Genomic DNA, 21,163 nt, shown 5'->3' with positions numbered 1-21,163 from the left:
TTTCGGTTAACTAGGACATCTCAGGTCTAGTACGTTTTGGCCCGATTAAGTGGCTGCTCCAATTAGCTGAAGTTTCATGGAAATAGAAACATAGAAAACCTACAGCACAATACAGGCTCTTTGGCCCACAAAGCTGTGCCGAACATGCCCTTACCCTAGAACTACCTAGGCTTACCCATAACTCTGTTTTTCTGAGCCTAATGTACCTGTCCAGGTGTCTTAAAAGACCTTATCATTTCCGCCTCCACCACAAATGCTGGCAGTCCATTCCACGCCTCACCACTCTCTGCGTAAAAAAAAACTTGTCCCTGACATCTCCTCTGTACCTATTTACAAGCACCTTAAAACTATGCCGTCTTGTGCTAGCCATTTCAGCCCTGGGAAAAAGCCTGTGACTATCGACACGATAAATGCTTCTCATTATCTTGTACACCAGTGGTTCCCAACCTTTTCTATGCCCTACACCCCTAGGAAATATTTGATTAATGTTCGCACCCCCTACAATAGTAATATCACATTTGAAGATGAAGAAGTCTAATTTCTAATTTTTGAACCACATACAATACTCCGGAGCAATTAGATTCTAATTTATTCAGAAAAAATTGTAAACAGTAAAATCAATCCCAATTGTAAACATAAAATTCAATAACTTCTTTGCTCCTGCTTCTCGTTCATGATTTTGTCAAAACGTGGAACTTCCTTGCTGACTGCGATCCGCAAGTCTGCCTGTGGATTCAGGCGATTCCTAGATTTTGTCTTGATTGACAAAAGAGAACTGAATCCAGATTCACACAAGTATGTTGTTGCAAATGGAGTGAGGACACGGAGTGCTTTTCCACCAAGTCTTGGGAACATATCCAGTGCTGCACACCAAAACTCTGCCAAAGTCTTGCTTTCAAATTGCATTTCAAGAGCTCAATTTGTCCACAGATCAATAAGATCTTCCTTCAGCTCTTGATCATCTGACATTTTCTCCAAATTGTGGGAATATGGATTCATGATCCATTCTTCTGAAATCTTTGGGTCTCCAGCAGCAAAATATCCATCAAACGATTCTGACAGCATTTCCAAATGAGCCACAATTTCTTCATCATCAACCATCTCTTCTAGTGAAGGAAAATTTGAGAGACTGCCTCTTTCCATCCTTTGACGCCAAAGGCGTAACTTTTCTTTGAAGGCATTCAACTTTTCACAAGCCTTCAATATGTTTATCCCTTTTCCTTGAAAAGAAACACTCATGTCATTCATACAAGTGAAAGTGTCAGCTAAGTAAGCCATCATTTGGGCGAATTCCTGTGATTTCATTGCCCCAACCAGATCACATTATAGCTCCTCCAGAAAAACTTTGATTTCTTCCCGCAGTTCAAAGAAGTGGGTTAAAGCTTGTCCTCGTGACAACCAACAAAGTGTGGAAAAGCAAAACTGAATGCTCACTTTTCAGATCCTCACAAAATGACTTGAAGATGCGAAGGTTCAAAGCACGCCCCCTGATCCAGTTGATGATCTTCACACAAGTATCAACGACTTTCTTCAAATTTGGAGGCAATGTTTTTGATGCCAAAGCATGCCGATGAAGAAAACAATGGGTAACTTGCAAGTCTGGAATCTCCGTTTTCGTCAATGCAGAAAAGCCAGATTTATTTCCGAGCATTGCAGGTGCCCCATCAGTGCACACAGAACCAATGACTTTGATATCTAAATCATGTTTGGCAAAGATGTCTTTCACCAGCTGCATCACATCCTTTGCAGTTGTGTTTGTTTTCAGATCTTTACAAAACAGGAAATCTTCCTTCACAGCACCATCATTGACATACCTCACTAATATGAGTTGACTACAATTGGAGACATCAGTTGACTCATCCAACTGAATAGAGATTTTAAGAGGACTAGCTCTGACATCTGAGATGACTTGGTCCAAAATATCTTAACTCTAATCACTGATTCGATTGTGAATGACATTGTTTGATAGGGGCACCTGTTCAAATTTTTTTCTTACTACTTTGCCCAGGATAATTGTTGCCATTTCCAGTGCACATGGCTTGATGAGATCTTCCACAATTGTATGGGGCTTCTTGGATTTGGCCACTTCATATGCCACTTGGTATGAAGCAAGAAGTAGTGGTTTTTCAACAGAAACGAAACCTAATTTTGGAAGTGTTCCTTGTGAATCAAAACGAGCTCTTTTGATTTTCAATGACCCAACATCATGTCCTTCAACATCAGCTCCGCCATGCTTGTTTTTGAAGTGTTCTTGAAGCTTGGATGGCTTCAAGATTTGAGTTGGAAAACACAACACTACAAAGAATGCACTGGGGTTTTTGCAAGCCATTATTTCCTGTTGTGCAAGTGAAATGAAAACACATGTAGTCATCATTCCATTTCCCTCTTTTTGACATGATGAAGGGTTAATGAAGGGAAAAATATGAGCTAATATGAGAAAAAACTATCTGACTAAGTCAGGGATGACCACTTTACTCAACCTGACACGCCGATAGCAAAGTATCATGAGAAATACGCTTCTGAATATTATATTACGATATTATCTGCGGTTAAGCCAAGATAAATTGTCAGGTGGAAATGCTACAGGGACGTAACGCGAATTATTAGGCTACTTTCTATTGAATTTACACACCTATTTCTGATGATTACTGGAGATATGAACTCCCATCATACGATTCAAAATCCTCGGTGCTAACCATGATACCTCCTCAACTAACATAATTCAAAATTATCAACGATTCAAGAAAAAAAACCTTTTAAGAGAAAAAAACCTTTGAAATTCAAAAACTTTAATGCATTGAGACAAATACGAATGAATGACTTCAGCTGCTTTTTATCAAAATGCGGCTTTTTAAAATTTTATAATTGAATAAGTTACCTACTGTCTGCGGGTTTGGTTTTAACGCCAAGTCGTTACTTGATGGTTATTCCGGATATATAAAGATTTTGGCATTATGAGGTGATTTTTAACTCTGAGATGTAACCTTCTAACTAACAATGATGAGGCTCCTCGACTCTGAGGTGTAACTTCCCAGGTAACACTAATGAGAATCCTCAATGCTGACTCGGGCAGTGGGAGACTGGAGTGAGTTTACATCTCTCTCAACTCAGGCAGCGGGAGACTGGAGCATGCTTGGGACAAACGTTACTACCACTTCTCAAGGCACACTGGCAGCTGGCTGAGTGATGACTCATGACTCATCACTCAAGCACACAAGCCACTCTTTGTTGCACCCCCAGAAATTCCATCTCACACCCCAGGTTGGGAACCTCTGTTGTACACCTTTATCAGGTCAGCTCTCATCCTCTGTCGCTCCAAGGAGAAAAGACAAGGCCAAGTTCACTCAACCTATTCTTATAAGGCATGCTCCCCAATCCAGGCAACATCCTTGTAAATCTCCTCTGCACCCTTTCTATGGTTTTCACATATTTCCTGTAGTGAGGCGACCAGAATTGAGCACAGTACACTTAAGTGTAGTCTGACCAAGGTCCTATATAGCTGCAACATTACCTCTCAGCTCTTAAACTCAATCCCATGGATGATGAAGGACAATGCACCATATGCTTTCTTAACCACAGTCAACCTGCTTTGAATGTCCATGGACTCAGACCCCAAGATCCCTCTGTTCCTCCACACTGCCAAGAGTCTGACCATTAATACTATATTCTATCATCATATTTGACCTACCAAAATAAACCACCTCACATTTATCGGGGTTGAACTCCATCAGCCACTTCTCAGCCCAGTTTTGCATCCTATCAATGTCGCGCTGTAACCTCCAACAGCCCTCCAGACTATCCACAACAGCCCCAACCTTTGTGTCATCAGCAAATTTACTAACCCATCCCTCCGCTTCCTCATCCAGGTCATTTATAAAAATCAGGAAGAGTAGGAGTCCCAGAACAGATCCCTGAGGTACACCACTGGTCACTGACCTCCATGCAGAATTTGACCCATCTGCAACCACTCTTTGCCTTCTGTGGGCAAGCCAGTCCTGGATCCATAAAGCAATGTCCCTTTGAATCCCATGCCTCCTTCCTTTCTCAATAACCCTTGCATGGGGTGCCTTATCAAATACTTTGCTGAAATCCATATACACTACATCTACTGACCTACCTTCATCAATGTGTTCAGTCACATCCTCAAAAAATTCAATCTGGCTTGGAAGGCACAACCTGCCTTCCACAAAGCCATGCTGACTATTCTTAATCATATTATGCCTCTCCAAATGTTCATAAATCCTGCCTCTCAGGATCTTCTCCATCAACTTACCAACCACTGAAGTAAGACTCACTGGTCTATAATTTCCTGGGCTATCTCTACTCCCTTTCTTGAATAATGGAACAACATCTGCAACCCTCCAGTCCTCCGGAACTTCTCCCATTCCCATTGATGATGCGAAGATTATCGCCAGAGTCTCAGCAATCTCATCCCTCACCTTCCATTGTAGCCTGGGGTACATCTCACCCGGTCCTGGCGACTTATCCAACTTGATGCTTTCCAAAAGCTCCAGCACATCCTCTTTCTTAATATCTACATGCCCAAGCTTTTCAGTCCACTGTAAGTCATCCCTACAATCACCAAGATCCTTGTCCATAGTGACTACTGAAGCACGTACTCATTAAGTACCTCTGCTATCTCCTCCAGTTCCATGCACACTTTTCCACTGTCACACTTGATTGATCCTATTCTGTCACATCTTATCCTCTTGCTCTTCACATACTTGTAGAATGCCTTGGAGTTTTCCCTAATCCTGTCTGCCAAGGCCTTCTCATGGTCCTTTTTGGCTCTCCTAATTTTATTCTTAAGCTCCTTCCTGCTAGATCTCTATCATTACCTAGTTTTTTGAATCTTTTGTAAGATTTCCTTTTCTTCTTGACTATACAGGTTTCCCCCACTATCCGAAGGTGGAGTGTTCCTGTGAAACTGTTCGTAAGCTGAAATGGCGTAAAGCAAAGAAGCAATTACCATTATTTTACATTGGAAACATTTCTGAGTGTTCCCAGACCCGAAAAATAACCTACTAAATCATACCAAATAGCACACAAAACCTAAAATAACACTAACATATAGTAAAAGCAGGAATGATATGATAAATACACAGCTATATAAAGTAGAAATGATGTATGTACAGTGTAGTTTCAGTTACCAGAATCGGGAAGATTGAGCCAAAACCGATTTGTAGAAAATAATCAGCACGTACACGCATGCGCGCACACATTGCCTTCACAAGGCTTCACGGTCATGGTAGTCTTTCTCAGGGTAAACACAAGTTTAAAGCGAGTGTCTTTTCTCGTAAAAGTGAAAATCCTCTTTCGGTTAGCAAAAACAGGTACCAATGTAAGTCCTTCATAAAAGCGAACATTCGGAAAGCGGAGGACACCTGTATTTACAACAGCTTTTGTACACCGCGGTTCCTGTACCCTACCATAATTTCCCTCTCATTGGAATGTACCAATGCAGAACTCCACACAAATATCCCCTGAACATTTGCCACATTTCTTCTGTACATTTCTCAGAGAGCATCTGTTCCCAATTAATGCTTCCAAGTTCTTACCTGATAGCCTCATATTTCCCCTTACTCCAGTTAAACACTTTCCTAACTTGTCTGCTCCTATCTCTCTCCAATGCTATGGTAAAGGAGATAGAATTATGATCACTATCTCCAAAATGCTTTCCCACTGAGAGACTTGACACCTGACCAGGTTCATTTTCCAATACCAGATTAAGTACAGCCTCTCTTGTAGGCTTATCTACATATTGTGTCAAGAAACCTTCCTGAACAAACTCCGCCCCATCTAAACCCCTCTGTCTAGGGACATACCAATGGGTATTTGGGAAATTAAAATCTCTCACCACAACAACTCTGTTATTATTACACCTTTACAGAATCTGTCTCCCTATCTGCTCCTCGATGTCCCTGTTACTATTGGGTGGTCTATAAAGAAAAACACCCAGTATGAGTTATTGTCCCCTCCCTGTTCCTAACTTCCACCCACAGAGACTCTGTAGACAATCCCTCCATGACTTCCTTCTTTTCTGCAACCGTGACACTATTTCTGATCAACAGTGCCATGCCCCCATCTCTTTTGCCTCCCTCACTGTCCTTTCTGAATTATCTAAAGCCTGGCACTCGAAGTAACCATTTCTGTCCAAGCCATCCAAATCTCTGTAATGGCCACCACTTCACAGCTCCAAGTATTGACCCACGCTCTAAGCTCATCTGCTTTGTTCATAATACTCCTTGCATTAAGATAGACACATCTCAAACCATCGGTCTGAGCGCATCCCTTCTCAATCATCTGCTTATCCTCCCTCTCGCACTTGTCTTCAAGCTTTCTCTATTTGTGAGCCAATCGCCTCTTCCCCAGTCTCTTCAGTTTGAGTCCCACCTCCCCCCGCCAACAATTCTAATTTAAACTCTCCCCAGTAGCCTTAGCAAACTTCTGTGTGAGGATATTGGTCCCTTTTGGATTCAAGTGCAACCTGTCCTTTTTGTACAGGTCACCCCTGCCCCAAAAGAGGTGCCAATGATCCAGAAATCTGAATCCCTGCTTCCTGCTCCAATCCCTCAGCCATGTATTTATCCTTTACCTCACTCTATTGCTATACTCACATTCATGTAGCACAGGCAGTAACTCCGAGGTGACTACCTTTGTGGTCCTGCTTCTCAACTTCCATCTTAACTCCCTGTGGTCTGCTTTCAGGACCTCCTTCCTCCCTTTTCCTCACTATGCCATTGGTACCAATATGTACCATGACCTCTGGCTGTTCTCCTTCCCACTTCAGGATATCGTGGACACTATCAGAAACATCCCAGACCCTATCACCTGGGAGACAAACTACCATCCGTGTCTCTTTCCTGCGTCCACAGAATTGCCTGTTTGACCCCCTAAGTATAGAGTCACGATGGATTAGTAAACTTGCTGATGACAGAAAAGTTGGAGGTGTTGTGGATAGTGTGGAGGGCTGTCAGAGGTTACAGTGGGACATTGATAGGATGCAAAACTGGGCTGAGAAGTTGCAGATGGACTTCAACCCAGATAAGTGTGAGGTGGTTCATTTTGGTAGGTCAAGTATGATGGCAGAATATAGCATTAATGGTAAGACTCTTGGCTGTTTGGAGGATCAGAAGGATCTTGGGGTCCAAGTCCATAGGACACTCAAAACTGCTGCGCAGGTTGACTCTGATTAAGAAAGCATTCAGTGCATTGGCTTTCATCAATCGTGGGATTGAGTTTAGGAGCTGAGAGGTAATGTTGCAGCTATATAGGACCCTGGTCAGACCCCACTTAGACTATTGTGCTCAGTTCTGGTTACCTCACTACAGGAAGGATATGGAAACCATAGAAAGGGTGCAGAGGAGATTTCCAAGGATGTTACCTGGATTGGGGAGCATGCCTTATGAGAAAAGTTTGAGTGAACTCAGCCTGTTTTCCTTGGAGTGAAGGAGGATAAGATGTGACCTGATAGAGGTGTATAAGATGATGAGAGGCATTGATCGTGTGGATAGTCAGAAGCTTTTTCGCATGACTGAAATGGCTAGCATAGGAGGGCATAGTTTTAAGGTGCTTGTAAGCAGGTACAGAGGAGTTGTCAGGGGTAAGTTTGTTACGCAAAGAGTGGTGAGTGCATGGAAAGGGCTGTTGGCGAGGTGGTGGAGGCGGATACGATAGGGTCTTTTCAGAGACTCCTGGATAGGTACATGGAGTGCAGAAAATAGAGGGCTATGGGTCCCCCTAGGTAATTTCTAAGGTAAGGACATGTTCGACACAGCTTTGTGGGCCAAAGGGCCTGTATTGTGCTGTAGGTTTTCAATGTTTCTATTATGTATTTAAATGAAATACGGAACAAATGAGAACTCTACCAATACTACTACTCTACCATAAAACTGTGTATTCGTTCCTAGTAGCTATTGATGGAGAATTTCATCTGCTGTATGCTGCCATGTTCTTTTGATGGACTAAATGAACAAAATCAGCCCAGACACCTAGTGCAGATGAAGGACTCCCTTCATTCACTTCATTTTCATTATTACAGTCAAAATAGTTGTCCATACTTTGAATATTTTTTGTAGTACCTGACTTGTTGAAGTAGTGAAATAGTTTTTTTTCACTCCTTGCCATTTCTGGCATCACCAAGCCTAAATGCTTGAAACCACAGTAAGTCAAAACAGTTCTGAATTGTCTTAACTGCTTATTTCTCCCCAACTATCAGTGATAAAAGTTGCTGGTTTTTGAACACAACTGCGTGCAACTTAGACTAAAAACTGTATTCTCGAAGCGTAGTGTAGTGCTTAACGGCCACACAAATGCTCACGACTGACTCTAGTTAGAAAATTTTCATCAAGTCTCCTGTCCCAATTAAGCAGAATAGTGTCTCAAATAAACAAAAAGACTCTTAGCTATTTTCTCGATTAGTTTTTGTTCTTTAAGAGTTGTCCCAATTAAGTGCTGTCCTGATTAACTGATGGCCCAATTAACTGGAATGCACTGTTTAGTGTTGGTGTGAAATGAATTCTTGTACTTCTCTGCAAAATAAAACTAAATATTTAGTCACACCTGAGTAAAACCGTTTTCTTTTGATTTTTAAAGCAATGAAGTTCATGGACCCAGTTTCTGAATGTATATGAACTTTCCATCTACAGTAAACCTCCAACGATCCAGCATCAAATTGTTGGCAGAAATTTCTGCCGTCTAGTATCTCACTAACTCATAACTGTTGTTGGTTTCTGGCATACTATGGGTAGATTTGTTGTTGTTTCTAGGGTGCTGAGTATTTGTGTACTGCTTACTTTCTTTGAAGTTAGCATGTTCTCTGTCATATTTGTAATACTACTGTAACAAAAAAAGTAAACATGCTTTTGGGTTTTAATAGGGGGAACATCCAAAAATCAGTTTTAAAAAAAACCCATCTTATCCAGTACCACCAATTCTCAAGTGTGCTGGATTCAGATTTTCTTTTACTCCTGTGCCTTCAGCACTTTTGCCTTTTTTTGGGCTTACAATGAGAACGAATTACCTGTTCACTTTCTCAGAAGAGGAGTAATAGTTAAAACATAGAATAGTTGAAACTTAAGGAAATCAGCAAGAGAAAGAATTACAATTAAAGCTTTTTTCCATTTGCTGTTTTAATTCATCGAAGTAAATCAAGAAAATAGTTTAATTTTCTTAAAGTGGACTTCGATTTTCAAGGAGATAGGTTATAGTTTCTTAATTTTATATTTTCAGAGGTAAAATGGACAACACATTATACAAAAACAGATATACCATGATATTGATTTCTGCATTAATATCAGGTATTGACCAGTGGGTAGCACTTGTCTGAATCAAAAAAATTCAAGTTCAAAAGCAACTCCAGAGATTTAAGCTGTTTGTAGATCCAACAGCACACAAGGAGTTCCAACACCATCCAGGATAAAACAAAGTACTTGATTAGTATCTTTTCTGAGCATATGCTTCATATCCAGTGCATTGTGACTGCACTGCATACAAGATGCATTTCAGTAACTTGTAAAGGCTTATTCAATAACATTTCCTAAATCTGCAATGACTGCGACCAAGAAGGACAGACGGTCAATGCATCTATACATTTCCTTACAAGTCACACAAGGATCTTGACTCAGCAACGTAACTTGTAGAATTAAAGAACCAAAATTCCCAACACAACTGATTATTAACCACAAGGACTGCAATAATTCAAGAGGATGGGTCCCTGAAACCTTGGGGTAATTAAGTAGGGTAATAATTTCTGTTGGTGCTAACAAATAAAACCTTTTTTGCCATTGGTAGGCTAGCACATTTTTTTTATCCCTACATCAACGATTTTTATTTTGTTACTTTCTCACAAAATACCACATCTTCTTGCCATCTCACTTATCCTGTCAGAAACTTGTCTAATCCTGTAGTTACTATGTAGTATCCACAGACTTCACTGCATTGCCCTTGCTGTTTTTAAGTCTTCCACATTAATTATATATTGTTGAGGGCAAAGTACTGATCTTTGTAGTATTGCACGAATGCAGCCGACCAGCCCGGAAGCGACCTTTCTATTATTCCTCGTACAACTATGTTAAAATTTTGTGTCCCACCATAGAATTCTTAAGTGATGGCTCTGTACATCCACACCATAGCAAATGCCATTTTTAAAAGTATCACAGTATATAATCACATAATTAAAGACATGAATTTATTAACATGTTAGGAAAAAATGAGAAGTGAAATCTTTGCCATTATATGTAGATGTGCTTGACTCCATCCCCATTTTTTTCCTCTTTTCAAACAGGTGATTTATTCTTGGATGCAGTCCCAAATTTTTAGTAATTCTTTCAAGTTTAAAAATTAGAATTTACAATCATTTTGTACCCTTCATAACAACATGACATCAAATATTACACTGTCAATGAAATATAATAACTATTGAACTATAATGACAAATTTTGAAAAGTAATGTTCCACAAATGTCAATCAGAAATAATTTCAATTTATTTAGTGAAGTTGCTTGAGACATGTGTTGTTCAGACATAAGCAGGCTGTACAGAATTCCAATTTTTTTTAATATAGTAATGTTGGACTATAAGTATGTGAATGGGGATATGAAATCTTGGCTTACACATCTCAAAGGGTGTAAGTTCCAATTGTGTAATACATCCCTCAGCATAATGCTGGACATCAGCTGAGATAATATGTCTTGAACCTCAATCTTTTAACAAAAAGTGATAAGTGATGTCAGCTTTTCAAGGTTTAGTGTCAAATGTTTGCTCTTTAATTCCATAATAAACATTAAACTTCTAGCAGAATTTGGAAAGCTGTTTCTGATTTTAAAATGGCTGTTTTGTCAAAACAATGAGCAGTTTACAAAAACGTTTGAAATTGTATATTCTCAAATACATACATACTGTTACAAATAGCATTATTTTCACTAACCTGTTCTCTGCAGACATGCACATTGCATCAAATGCATTGTAATGATTTGTCATTGTTATCTTACAATCTAATCAGACTGACTTTAGTAATTGTTAAAATTCTGTAGTGTGTAATAAATCGTCATTTCTGACAGTGATAATACCTTCATTTTAGAGTTAAGAGAATTGTAAGCAAGGCTACCATTTTTGTTGTTCTTAGTGTGTTAGAATAATTTACATAAGATATTCTGTATTTTGTAAATAAGTGTTCAATCAAAGGAGATTGTTCACATGTGCAGTTAACTTCATTAATGAAATTCATACATTTGTGAGTGTAAAGTTCAGGATATTTGTATAGTCATGTGTGGTTTTGATGTCATGTTTATCTCATGTCTACATCCTATACAGACCTGTTAATTTCAAATGTTTTCCTTTACAATTCATATATATTTTTTTTGTACTGATTCCTGTGTAACTTATTCTCCTTTCCCTGTAGCTTTACTTCTTCACCAGGTGAAGACACATTTACAGTGAGCTTTAATTCCCCGGGTGAGGAATTCACTCGCATTTGGGTGCAAGTGTTGGATCGGAAGGATGGATCTTTCCTTGTCAGATACAGAATGTATTCAAGTTACAGGGATCTGGTAATTGAGATTAAGTTCCAAGATGCTCATGTTGCTCAGTCACCATATTTTTTAAAAGGTACTTGAGATTTTTTATATGTAATTATAGAGTATCACAAAGGCACAATATGGCAGTACACAAACACATTGTTAAAATAACCTGATATTTCCAAGAAGTCATTCCTGTGAAGCAGCTTGCTGAGTAAATCACTTGACCATTGTGAGTTTTTAGCTCAGTAACTGGCTGGAAATATGAGTAAATGTGGCAAGAGCACCAGACAACTATAGTATTCTAAACCAATGAATTCAAGGTTGAGAAAGCAACAGAATTGACTGTGTAAAGGCAGGTCATGTAAAGAAATAAAATAAGTCCACGGATACAAAAATTTTATTAAAGAGAGGGGGGAAAGACAAAGGGGAATGTAAGAATAATATCATAAACTTTGAAAATCTCCCTAGAACAATTTATGAAGAGCAGGAATTAGATTATTCATTTAAAATTGTTTCACTTTCTGCCATTGTGTTAACAATACTGAGGTCATTTAAAAGGATACATGTAATTAATAGTCAGCCCTAACTTTTCTGTGACAAGTTTAAAGGATAACTAATTAACAATAACAGAAGAACCTTTGGTGAGACCATTTATGTGAAGAAAATGGAACAATGTGAATAACTACCAAATGCTATAATTATTAACCTCTGAGACATGCCAGTTTGTGCATTAATGATGGTATTTGTCATGAACAGTTATATGTCTGTTAAGATCGGTGACAGAATATCTTGGAAAAATTCAGAATCAAGTTTAATGTCACCGCCAAATTTCTGCCCATTCAGAAATCTGATAACAGAGGGGAAGGAGCTGTTCCTGAAATGTTGAGTTTGTGCCTTCAGGCTCCTGTAACTCCTCCTTGATGGTAGTAATGAGAAGAGGGCATGTCCTGGTTGGTGGTGGTGGGGCAGGGTGGTGCAGTCCTGAATGATGAATGCCACCATTTTGAGGCATCACTTCTTGAAGATGTCCTAGATGCTGGATAGGCTAGTGCCCATGATGGAGCTGACTAGTTCACAACTTTCTGCAACTTATCTTGATCCTGTGTGCAGTGTCCCCCTTCATACCAGATAGTGACACGGCCAGTTAGAATGCTCTCCACATTGCATCTGTAGAAATTTGCGAGTGTCTTTGGTGACGTACCAAATCCCAAACTCCTAATAAGATATAGCCACGGTCTTTGTAACTGCCTCAATATTTTGGGCTCAAGATAAATCAGCAGAGATGTTGACACCAGGAGCTTGAAATTACTCATCTTTCCACTTCTGATCCCTCAATGAGGATTGTTGTACGTGCCCTCATCTTAGCTCATCTTGAAGTCCACAACCTATTCTTTGGTATGACTGACGTTAGTGCAAGGTTGTTGCTGTGAAATCATTTAACCAGCTGATCTCCTCCACAATTCCCATTGAACAGAGGCACCACAAGAATGTATACTTAGCCCCCATGTTCTATGACTGTGTGGCTAAGTACAGCTCCAACGCCATATATCAGTTTGCTGACAACAGCACTATTGTGGGCTGTATCAAAGGGGTGATGAATCAGCATACAGGAGGGAGATTGAAAACTTGGCTGAGTGGTGTAATAACAACAACCTCTCACTCAATGTCAATAAGACCAAGGAACTGATTGTAGACTTCATGATCCAGTATTCATATAGGATCGGAGGTGGAAAGGGTCAGTGACTTTAAATTTCTGGATATCACTATTTTGAGGACATGTCCTGACTCCATCATACAAATATTATTGCGAAGAAAGCACAACAATGCCTTTACTTCCTTAGGAGACTACAGAGGATTGGCATGTCACCGAAAATCTTGGCAAACTTCTATAGATGTGTGGTGGAAAGTGTGCTGACTGGCTGCATTACAGCCTGGTATGGGAGCACCAATGCCTTTGAACAGAAAGTTCCACAAAAGTTAGTGGATTTGGCCCTGTACATCACAGGAAAACCCTCCCAGCCATTGAACACATCTACATGAAACATTGCCGTAGAAAAGCAGTAAAGATCCTCATCACCCAGGCTATGCTCTTTTCTCGCTGCTGTCATCAGGTAGAAAGTATTGGTGCTTCAGGATTCGCACCACCAGGTTCAAGAACAGTTATTACCCCTCAACCATCCAGCTCATGAACAAAAGGGGAAAGCTACGCTCACTTATGGACTCATTTACGGACTTTGTTATATTGTTACTTCATGGTTCTTATTTATTGCTATTTATTTATATCTGCATTGGCACAGTTTGTTTACAGCCCTCGCAATCTGCGCAGACTATGATCTTCCAGTGAGGAAGTCGAAGATCCAGATGTAGAATGAAGTAGCTCTGTTTTGGAGCTTTTTGATCAGAACAGTAGGAACGATTATTAAGTGCTGAGCTGTAGACAATAAATAGCAACCTGATCTAAGTTTATTGTCCAGGTGATTCAAGGCCACATGAAGAGCCAGTGAGATCGCATTTGCTAGAGACCTAATATGCATAGACCTATTTTTTGGCATCTCTGCATTCAAAGACAAAAGTAAATTTATTATCAAAATACATATATGTCACTATATACAACCCTGAGACTCATACTCAGTAAATCCAATAACCATAATGGACTCAATGAAAGACCATGACAACAGGGTAGACAAACAACCAATGTGCAAAAGACAACAAACTGCAAATACAAAAGAAAAAATAAATAGCAATAATAATAAATAGACAATTAATATCGTGAACATGAGATTAAGTGTCTTTGAAAGTGAGCCCATCAGTTGTGGCAAGTGAAGTTGAGTGAAGTTATCCCCATTGGTTCAAGAGGGGTAATGACTGTTTTTGAATCTGGTGGTGAGACCTGAGGCTTCTGAACTTTCTTCCTGATGGTAGCAGCGAGAATAAGTCTGACCTGGGTGGTAGAAGTTCCTGATGATGGATGCTGCTTTCCTGTGGTTATGCTCCATATAGATGTGCTCAGTGGTGGGGAGGGCTTTAGCATTGATGAACTGGGCATATTACTACTTTTTGTAGGATTTTCCATTCAAGGGCATTGATGTTTCTGTTCCAGGCTATAATGAAACTAGTCAAGATACTCTTCACCACACATTTTTAGAAGTTAGCCTAAGTTTTGGATGTCATGCCAAATCTTCGCAAACTTCTAAGGAAGTAGAGATCATATTGTTCTTCCTTCATAATTGCATTTAAGTTCTGGGCCCAGGACAAGTCATCTGAAAGGATAGCACTGAGGAATTTAAAGTTGCTGACCCTCTCCACCTCTGATCCCCTGATGAGGACTGGCTCATGGACCTCTGGTTTCCTCTTTCTGAAGTCAATAATCAACTCCTTGGTCTTGATGATGTTGAATGAGAGGTTTTGGCATTACTCAGCCAGATTTTCAATCCCTTCTGTATGCTAATTTGTCACCAGATTTGATTTGGTCAACAACAGTGGTGTCATCAGCAAGCTTAAATATGGCATTGGAGCTGTGCTTAGCCACACAGTTATAGGTATAAAGTAAGTAGAGCAGGGGGCTAAGCACACAACCTTGTGGTGCACCATTGTTGATGGAGATAGTGGAGGAGATGTTGCCAATCTTGTACTGACTAGGGTCTGCAAGTGAGGAAATCGAAGATCCAGTTGCACAAGGAGGTATTGAGGCCAAGGTCTTGGAGCTTATTGATTAGTTTTGAAGGGATGATGGTATTGAATGCCAGGTTCTAGTTGATAAAGAGCATCCTGGTGTATACATCTTTTTGGTCCAGATGTTCCAGGATTGAGTGAAGAGCCAGTGAAATAGCATCTGCTGTGGATCTGTTATGCTGGTAGGCAAACTGAAGCAAATCCAAGTTGCAAGAGTTCATATGTTTCATCACCAACCTCTCAAAACACTTCATCACAGTGAATATAGGTGCTGCTGGACAATAGTCATTGAGGCAGGTTGCCACGTTCATCATGGGCATCGATATAATTGAAGCCTGCTTGAAGCTAGTGGGCGCCTTAGACTGCTGAAACAACAGGTTAAAGATCTCAGTGAACACTCCAGCCATTTGATCAGTACAGGTCTTTAGTACTCGGCTTGTACACCATCTAGTCTGGATGCTTTCTGTGGGTTCACACCCTCTTGAAGGATGCTCTCGGACACTGAAATCAAATCATCTTTTCCGGCTGTGGGGGTACATGAAGGTCCCTCCATGTTGTGGTGGTCAAAGTGAGCTTAGCAGGCATTGAGCTCTTCTGGAAGTAAATCTCTCTGAAATTAAAGTGTCATTTGATTTCACTTTGTAAGAGATAATAGCACTCAGCTGTTAGATGCTTCACAGTCATAGAATCATAAAGTTGTACATCACAGAAACGATCCCTTTGGCCCAATTTTATCTTTATTTATCAACCCCCTCCCTCTCCCCCCTTTCTCTCCTTCTCCCATGGAATAGACCCTTGTTGCACCGCCCAATTTAACCTGAGCCTAGTCCAGCACAACTTATAATGATCAATTAACCTATGGTACCTCTTTGGAATATGGGAGGAAACCGGAGGACCCAGAGAAAATCCATGCATTCTACAGGGAAGACGCACAGAGAACACCAGGCTTGAACTGTGAACATTGATATCCTGGGCAGTAATAATGCATAGGAGAGTTTAGGATAGAAGGACATCCCTTTACAACAAAGATAAGGAGGATCTTCTTTGGCCAGAGGGTGGGTGAATCTGTGGAATTCATTGCCACAGATGGCTGTAGAGACCAAGTCATTGGGTATGTTTCAAGTGGAGGATGGTAGGTTCTTGATTAGTCAGGGCATCATAGGTTATGGGGAGAAAGCAGGAGAATTGGGAAAATAAATCAGCCAGTATCGAATGGTGTAGCAGACTTGATAGGCCTAATAGCCCAGTTGTGCTCCTATGTCCTTTTAAGCACTGTATTGTGCCGCTACTATCACTTCATTTGGGAACTTGTTATATATATCCACACACATTTTAGGTGAAACTTGTCTATCAAACCTTTATATTTATTTCTTATCACCTTTAAACTCTAGTTGTTGACTCTCCCACTAGGGCAAAGACTGATTAAAATGTGTCATTTTTCTACAGATCATCATCTCTGCCAGTTCTGGTAACATTTCCTGCAGATATAAATGAACATCTTAGTGTTTGATTTTACTGTGTTGCGTAGGAATAATCAATACCAAGTATACTTTTAGAAGAGGTATTAAAAGGCATGCATACTTTATCAAAGGCATTCCAACTTAGCACAATCTTCTTTTTAAGGCCATGCAGTCCATCTTCATTTTTTAATATATTTGTTGATTGTTCATATCAAAATAAAAAAAAAGCTGAGATTTGTAAGTGGAGTTGGTTGAAGCATAAGAGCTTATCTCAGATCATTAAGGAGTAGGGTAATTCAGGTTTATTACAATGCTGACATTAAAACTAATTGAAGGATGTATATGTTATATGTTTTATGCAAGTAACTCTTCCCAAATTAGATAAATTGAAAGATTATTTGATGCAGAAAGAAGCAGATCAGAAATATGTGACCACACATTTTAATTCCATGCCCCATTCCCATTCTGATAGGTCTATCCATGGCCTCCTCTACTGTCAAAATGAATCCAACTCAGGTTGAACAACACCTTATATACCGGCTGGGTAGCCTCCAACCTGATGGCATGAACATTGACTTCTCTAACTTCCGTTAATGCCCCTCCCCTTCTTACCCCATCCCTGACATATTTAGTTGTTTTTTTTTCTCTCTCTTTGCCCATCACTCTGCCTGTTCTCCATCTCCCTCTGGTGCTTCTCCCCCCCCCCCCCCCCCCTTTCTTTCTCCCAAGGCCTCCCGTCCCATGATCCTTTCCCTTCTCCAGCTCTGTATCACTTTCGCCAATCACCTTTCCAGCTCTTAGCTTCATCCCACCCCCTCCGGTCTTCTCCTATCATTTTGCATTTCCCCCTCCCCCCACTATTTTCAAATCTCTTACTATCTTTCCTTTGAGTTAGTCCTGACGAAGGGTCTCGGCCCGAAACGTCGACAGTGCTTCCTTCTCCTTATAGATGCTGCCTGGCCTGCTGTGTTCCACCAGCATTTTGTGTGGGAAATTATGCTGTTATTGGTTTCTTGAATGTTATTTATGTCCACCGAAGATGAATCTCTGCATCCACTGCAAGTTGTGGTGGAACTGTGCATTTGGAAGTACATCATGAGCATAATATCAACCACATTTCAAATTGTTCTGATTAACAGCCTGAATAGGATTAAAATCAAGGGAAGTTTAAAACATGTACTTTAATATCAATTTTCACGTTATCTAGATTAAATTTTATCTAGATTATAGTGCATAAAACTATGATTAATTTACTGTCTGATTCATTCTCCATACTTTAGTGAGTAGGCATTTATAAAATTCACTCCTGCATGAATAATGCAGACAAACATACATTTGAAATACAATATATAAAACCTCTCTACACTATGCTATGTATAGTGCATTTTGAAAGTTTATAGCATAATGGCTTAAGAAAGCGACAGACCATAACCTCTCAAGGGCAATTATGAAGTCAATAAATGCTGGCGTTGGCAGTAATGTCCATATCCTGCATTAAAGTACACTTGTTTTCAAATCAGGCATTTAGCACAACATAGTATTTAGTATTTACAGGAGCAGATCATTCAAATTATATTTACTAATTTGATTGTATGCCTTTAGTTCTCTTTTTCCTTCAGTGATATATCCGTTCCCGCTGTAATATTAAATGTTAATGTTGTTTCTACTACACCACTATCCATGAAAGTGAATCCCATTGTCTTATAACCTTCATGTGGCTGTGTCTTAATTCAGAAATTCCTTTCTCTCCAAACTCACTTCAATCTACCTGCTACCTTAGATTTAGATATCTACATTATATGTAATCTGTTCTCCAAAAATGAAAAAATATATATACAATATGTAAATTTTCATTTGTACTTTCTCATACCAGTAACCTTGTGTTGAATCTACTGTATTTTTTTTAAAGTTCCATAAGTTCTAAGTCCAATGTTGTTAATTTTCTCCCAACTGAGGTTTGGTTAGTAACTCCTATAAACTTACCGTAACCTATTATTTATGCGCCATATCTGTTAAGAAAACGAAATAAAATTTCAATGGCCTTTTCTTCTCAGTCTATTAACGAGTTGTTGTTTTTCTTTTGCTATCATTTTTGGTGATTTTTGTACACATTTACATTCAGTGTTTCATTTGTTGCATTAAAAATTAGCTAGATCCTGTGCATCTATTTCTCCATCTGATCTTTAAATAGCTTACCCTGACTAATGCTCCTTAGCTGTTGAGAGAAAACAACATTTGTGTATCTGCCTTGACAATCCCACACCTTCTAGATTTCAATGCTTTCTTATGGGATTTTTAAAAAAGATATAATGCTGTGTTTGCTTTATCTGGTTCAACTTTTTATTGTTTATATTTTAGGAGGTTGGTGGCAGTAGTAAATGAATGTTTCCCTTTGCAGGGTTTGTGTACCATGAATCCTGTAACTGTGCACAAGAAGATGGAAGCAAATGGTACAAGGATATGCAGTGTCCTCTGTCTTTTCCACAGATTCAACGAGATTTGGCTCATTTTCCTTTTGTCGATCCAGACCGCAATGCTGTAGAAATTGCAAAAAGATTTGGCCAAAGACAAAGTCTGTGCCATTACACAATAAAAGATAATAAGGTACTTTGTGCTTGATTATATCTGCAGGTTTAACACTGGTAGCAAATATACAAAGAAAATTTGAGAAAGTAGTTGCAACTTTTAATTTAAACAATAATGTATTCTCTAATGTATTTATTGGGAAACTAGGTAGTGTCCACATGTGGAATGTCATTTATAGACAAATGCTATCTTTTATGTGATAAATATTTAATGCAAAATAAAGGTGCTGAGATAGTTAATACCTGAGGTGAACCAACCAGGTGCTTCCTGATTGTGAGATTGCTTTCCATGAAATTCCAGATCTTTTGAAAGGCACAATAAATTTCAGATTCCAACTGGCACCCCTTATAAGACAAGTGAGCTTTACTTAATAAAGGTCATGATTGTGTGCCTCCTCAATGAGTCAGACTGGAACTTTAGGCTAAAGTATTTAAAAATAACTAATATGAAAATATATATATATATAACAATTAAAATCAAGTAGGATGAGAATTCATATGTACTTGGTGTTAATTTTTAGTGCTGGGAGTTTGTCAATATTAAGGCTTGCCATAACATTGAAAGGAGTTTTAGTCGGGGTGATGGGCATAGGAAGAAGTAGAGAAGGAAAGAGTAGGGGGTTTCAGGAAAAGTTTTTTTTTGCATAAAGTGATGGGTGTGTGGAACATGCTACCAGGGGAGGTGGTGGAGACAGATACATTAGGGACATTTAAGAGACTCTTCGACACATGGGTGAAAGGAAAATGGAAGGCTATACGGGGGGGGGGGGGGGGGGGAAGAGGTTAGATTAATCTCAGGTTAAAATGTCAGTGTATCATTGTGAGTCGAAGACCCTGTACTGCTGCACTGTTCTATGTTCTATACATTATTTCCTTCATCTGAGTCATTTATATAAATTGTAAAAGACTGCCACATCAGTTCCTGAGGCACACCATTCATTTCATTTTCCCAACTAGAAAAAGGTCATCTCCCTATTTCCCGTTAGCAGGCAATCATCTATCCATCCCATTTTGTTATCTCTTGTATCATTAGCTTTCATTTTCCACAATGACCTTCGACACTATAGCTCGTGAAATGCCTTCTAGAAATTTAAATTCATACTAGTTCTATTTTTACCAACAGCTGTAAGTCTGTTTTAGCTATTAGTCAGAAAATATACAAAAATCACTTAGATTGGTAACCATACCTCCACAGTATTGTAATAAATGGCATCAAAAGCACATAAAAGAAAGAAAAATGACTAAAACTGAAGGGTGACGACATGCTTTGCCATTCATAGGGACAAATGTATGTACTTAACTCACACTCCTAAATTTAATAATATTATGGCAGTTTTTTTTTCTCTTCATATGTCAGGCATTTGTAACCTGGGTGTAGGAGCCAAGTATCCGTTTTCCATCTGTGTTGTATTTTGTGGTGCATTTATTATGGTAATCTGTTACATGGTTCAGTTTATGGTAGAAGCAAATAAGTGTAGTTACGTATTATTGCTTGGTCTCGGTAGTTTGGTTGAGGGGGGTAAGCCACGGGGTAATTTTTTTTGTTGACTGCTATCATTACACTTAGTATCGTGCAGTTAAATTGCTAATTTAGTTTGGCCACTTACTATGCCAATTGGAACGCTTAGTTATGCCAATTGAGATTATATTGGATCGCTAACTTAATTACTTCACTGATTTGAATGCTATATCATTAATTTTAGTTTCGTTAGTTCTTTATCAATACAAGGTTGTTTGGCCCTGCTGGTTTTATAATAAAGGATTGAACATACCTTTTACGATTTGGAAATTCATTATTTGGAAGTGCGTCATACAGTGTCGATTACCCTGATTTAGTCTCTCAGCAGTTTTGGTTTATTCTGTCAAGTTACATTTTGTCAAAAGATATCTAGTTATACCAAGCAAACACCAGTCTACGGCAAAGAATT

General features: G+C 39.3%; 1 protein-coding gene across 5 annotated transcripts in view; it reads left to right on the top strand.

Moving 5' to 3' along the window:
• The window catches only part of poglut2 (protein O-glucosyltransferase 2), an 85,718-nt gene that overhangs the window by 10,908 nt on the left and 53,647 nt on the right, over positions 1-21,163 (top strand). For 4 of the 5 annotated variants that reach the window (XM_059964725.1, XM_059964721.1, XM_059964724.1 and 1 more), the window contains exons 2-3: positions 11,401-11,606; positions 19,049-19,254. In XM_059964725.1, coding sequence (XP_059820708.1) covers positions 11,525-11,606; positions 19,049-19,254 — 288 coding nt within the window. In that variant the 5' untranslated portion in view covers positions 11,401-11,524. The remainder of the gene's footprint in view (positions 1-11,400; positions 11,607-19,048; positions 19,255-21,163) is intronic. The other variant, XM_059964726.1, reaches the window with a different exon arrangement.

Source organism: Hypanus sabinus, chromosome 3 (assembly GCF_030144855.1).
Source record: "Hypanus sabinus isolate sHypSab1 chromosome 3, sHypSab1.hap1, whole genome shotgun sequence".
In the NCBI taxonomy this organism is placed as follows: domain Eukaryota; kingdom Metazoa; phylum Chordata; class Chondrichthyes; order Myliobatiformes; family Dasyatidae; genus Hypanus; species Hypanus sabinus.
Note: the sequence above shows the minus strand (reverse complement) of the source record. Positions and strands in the feature narration are given on the sequence as shown.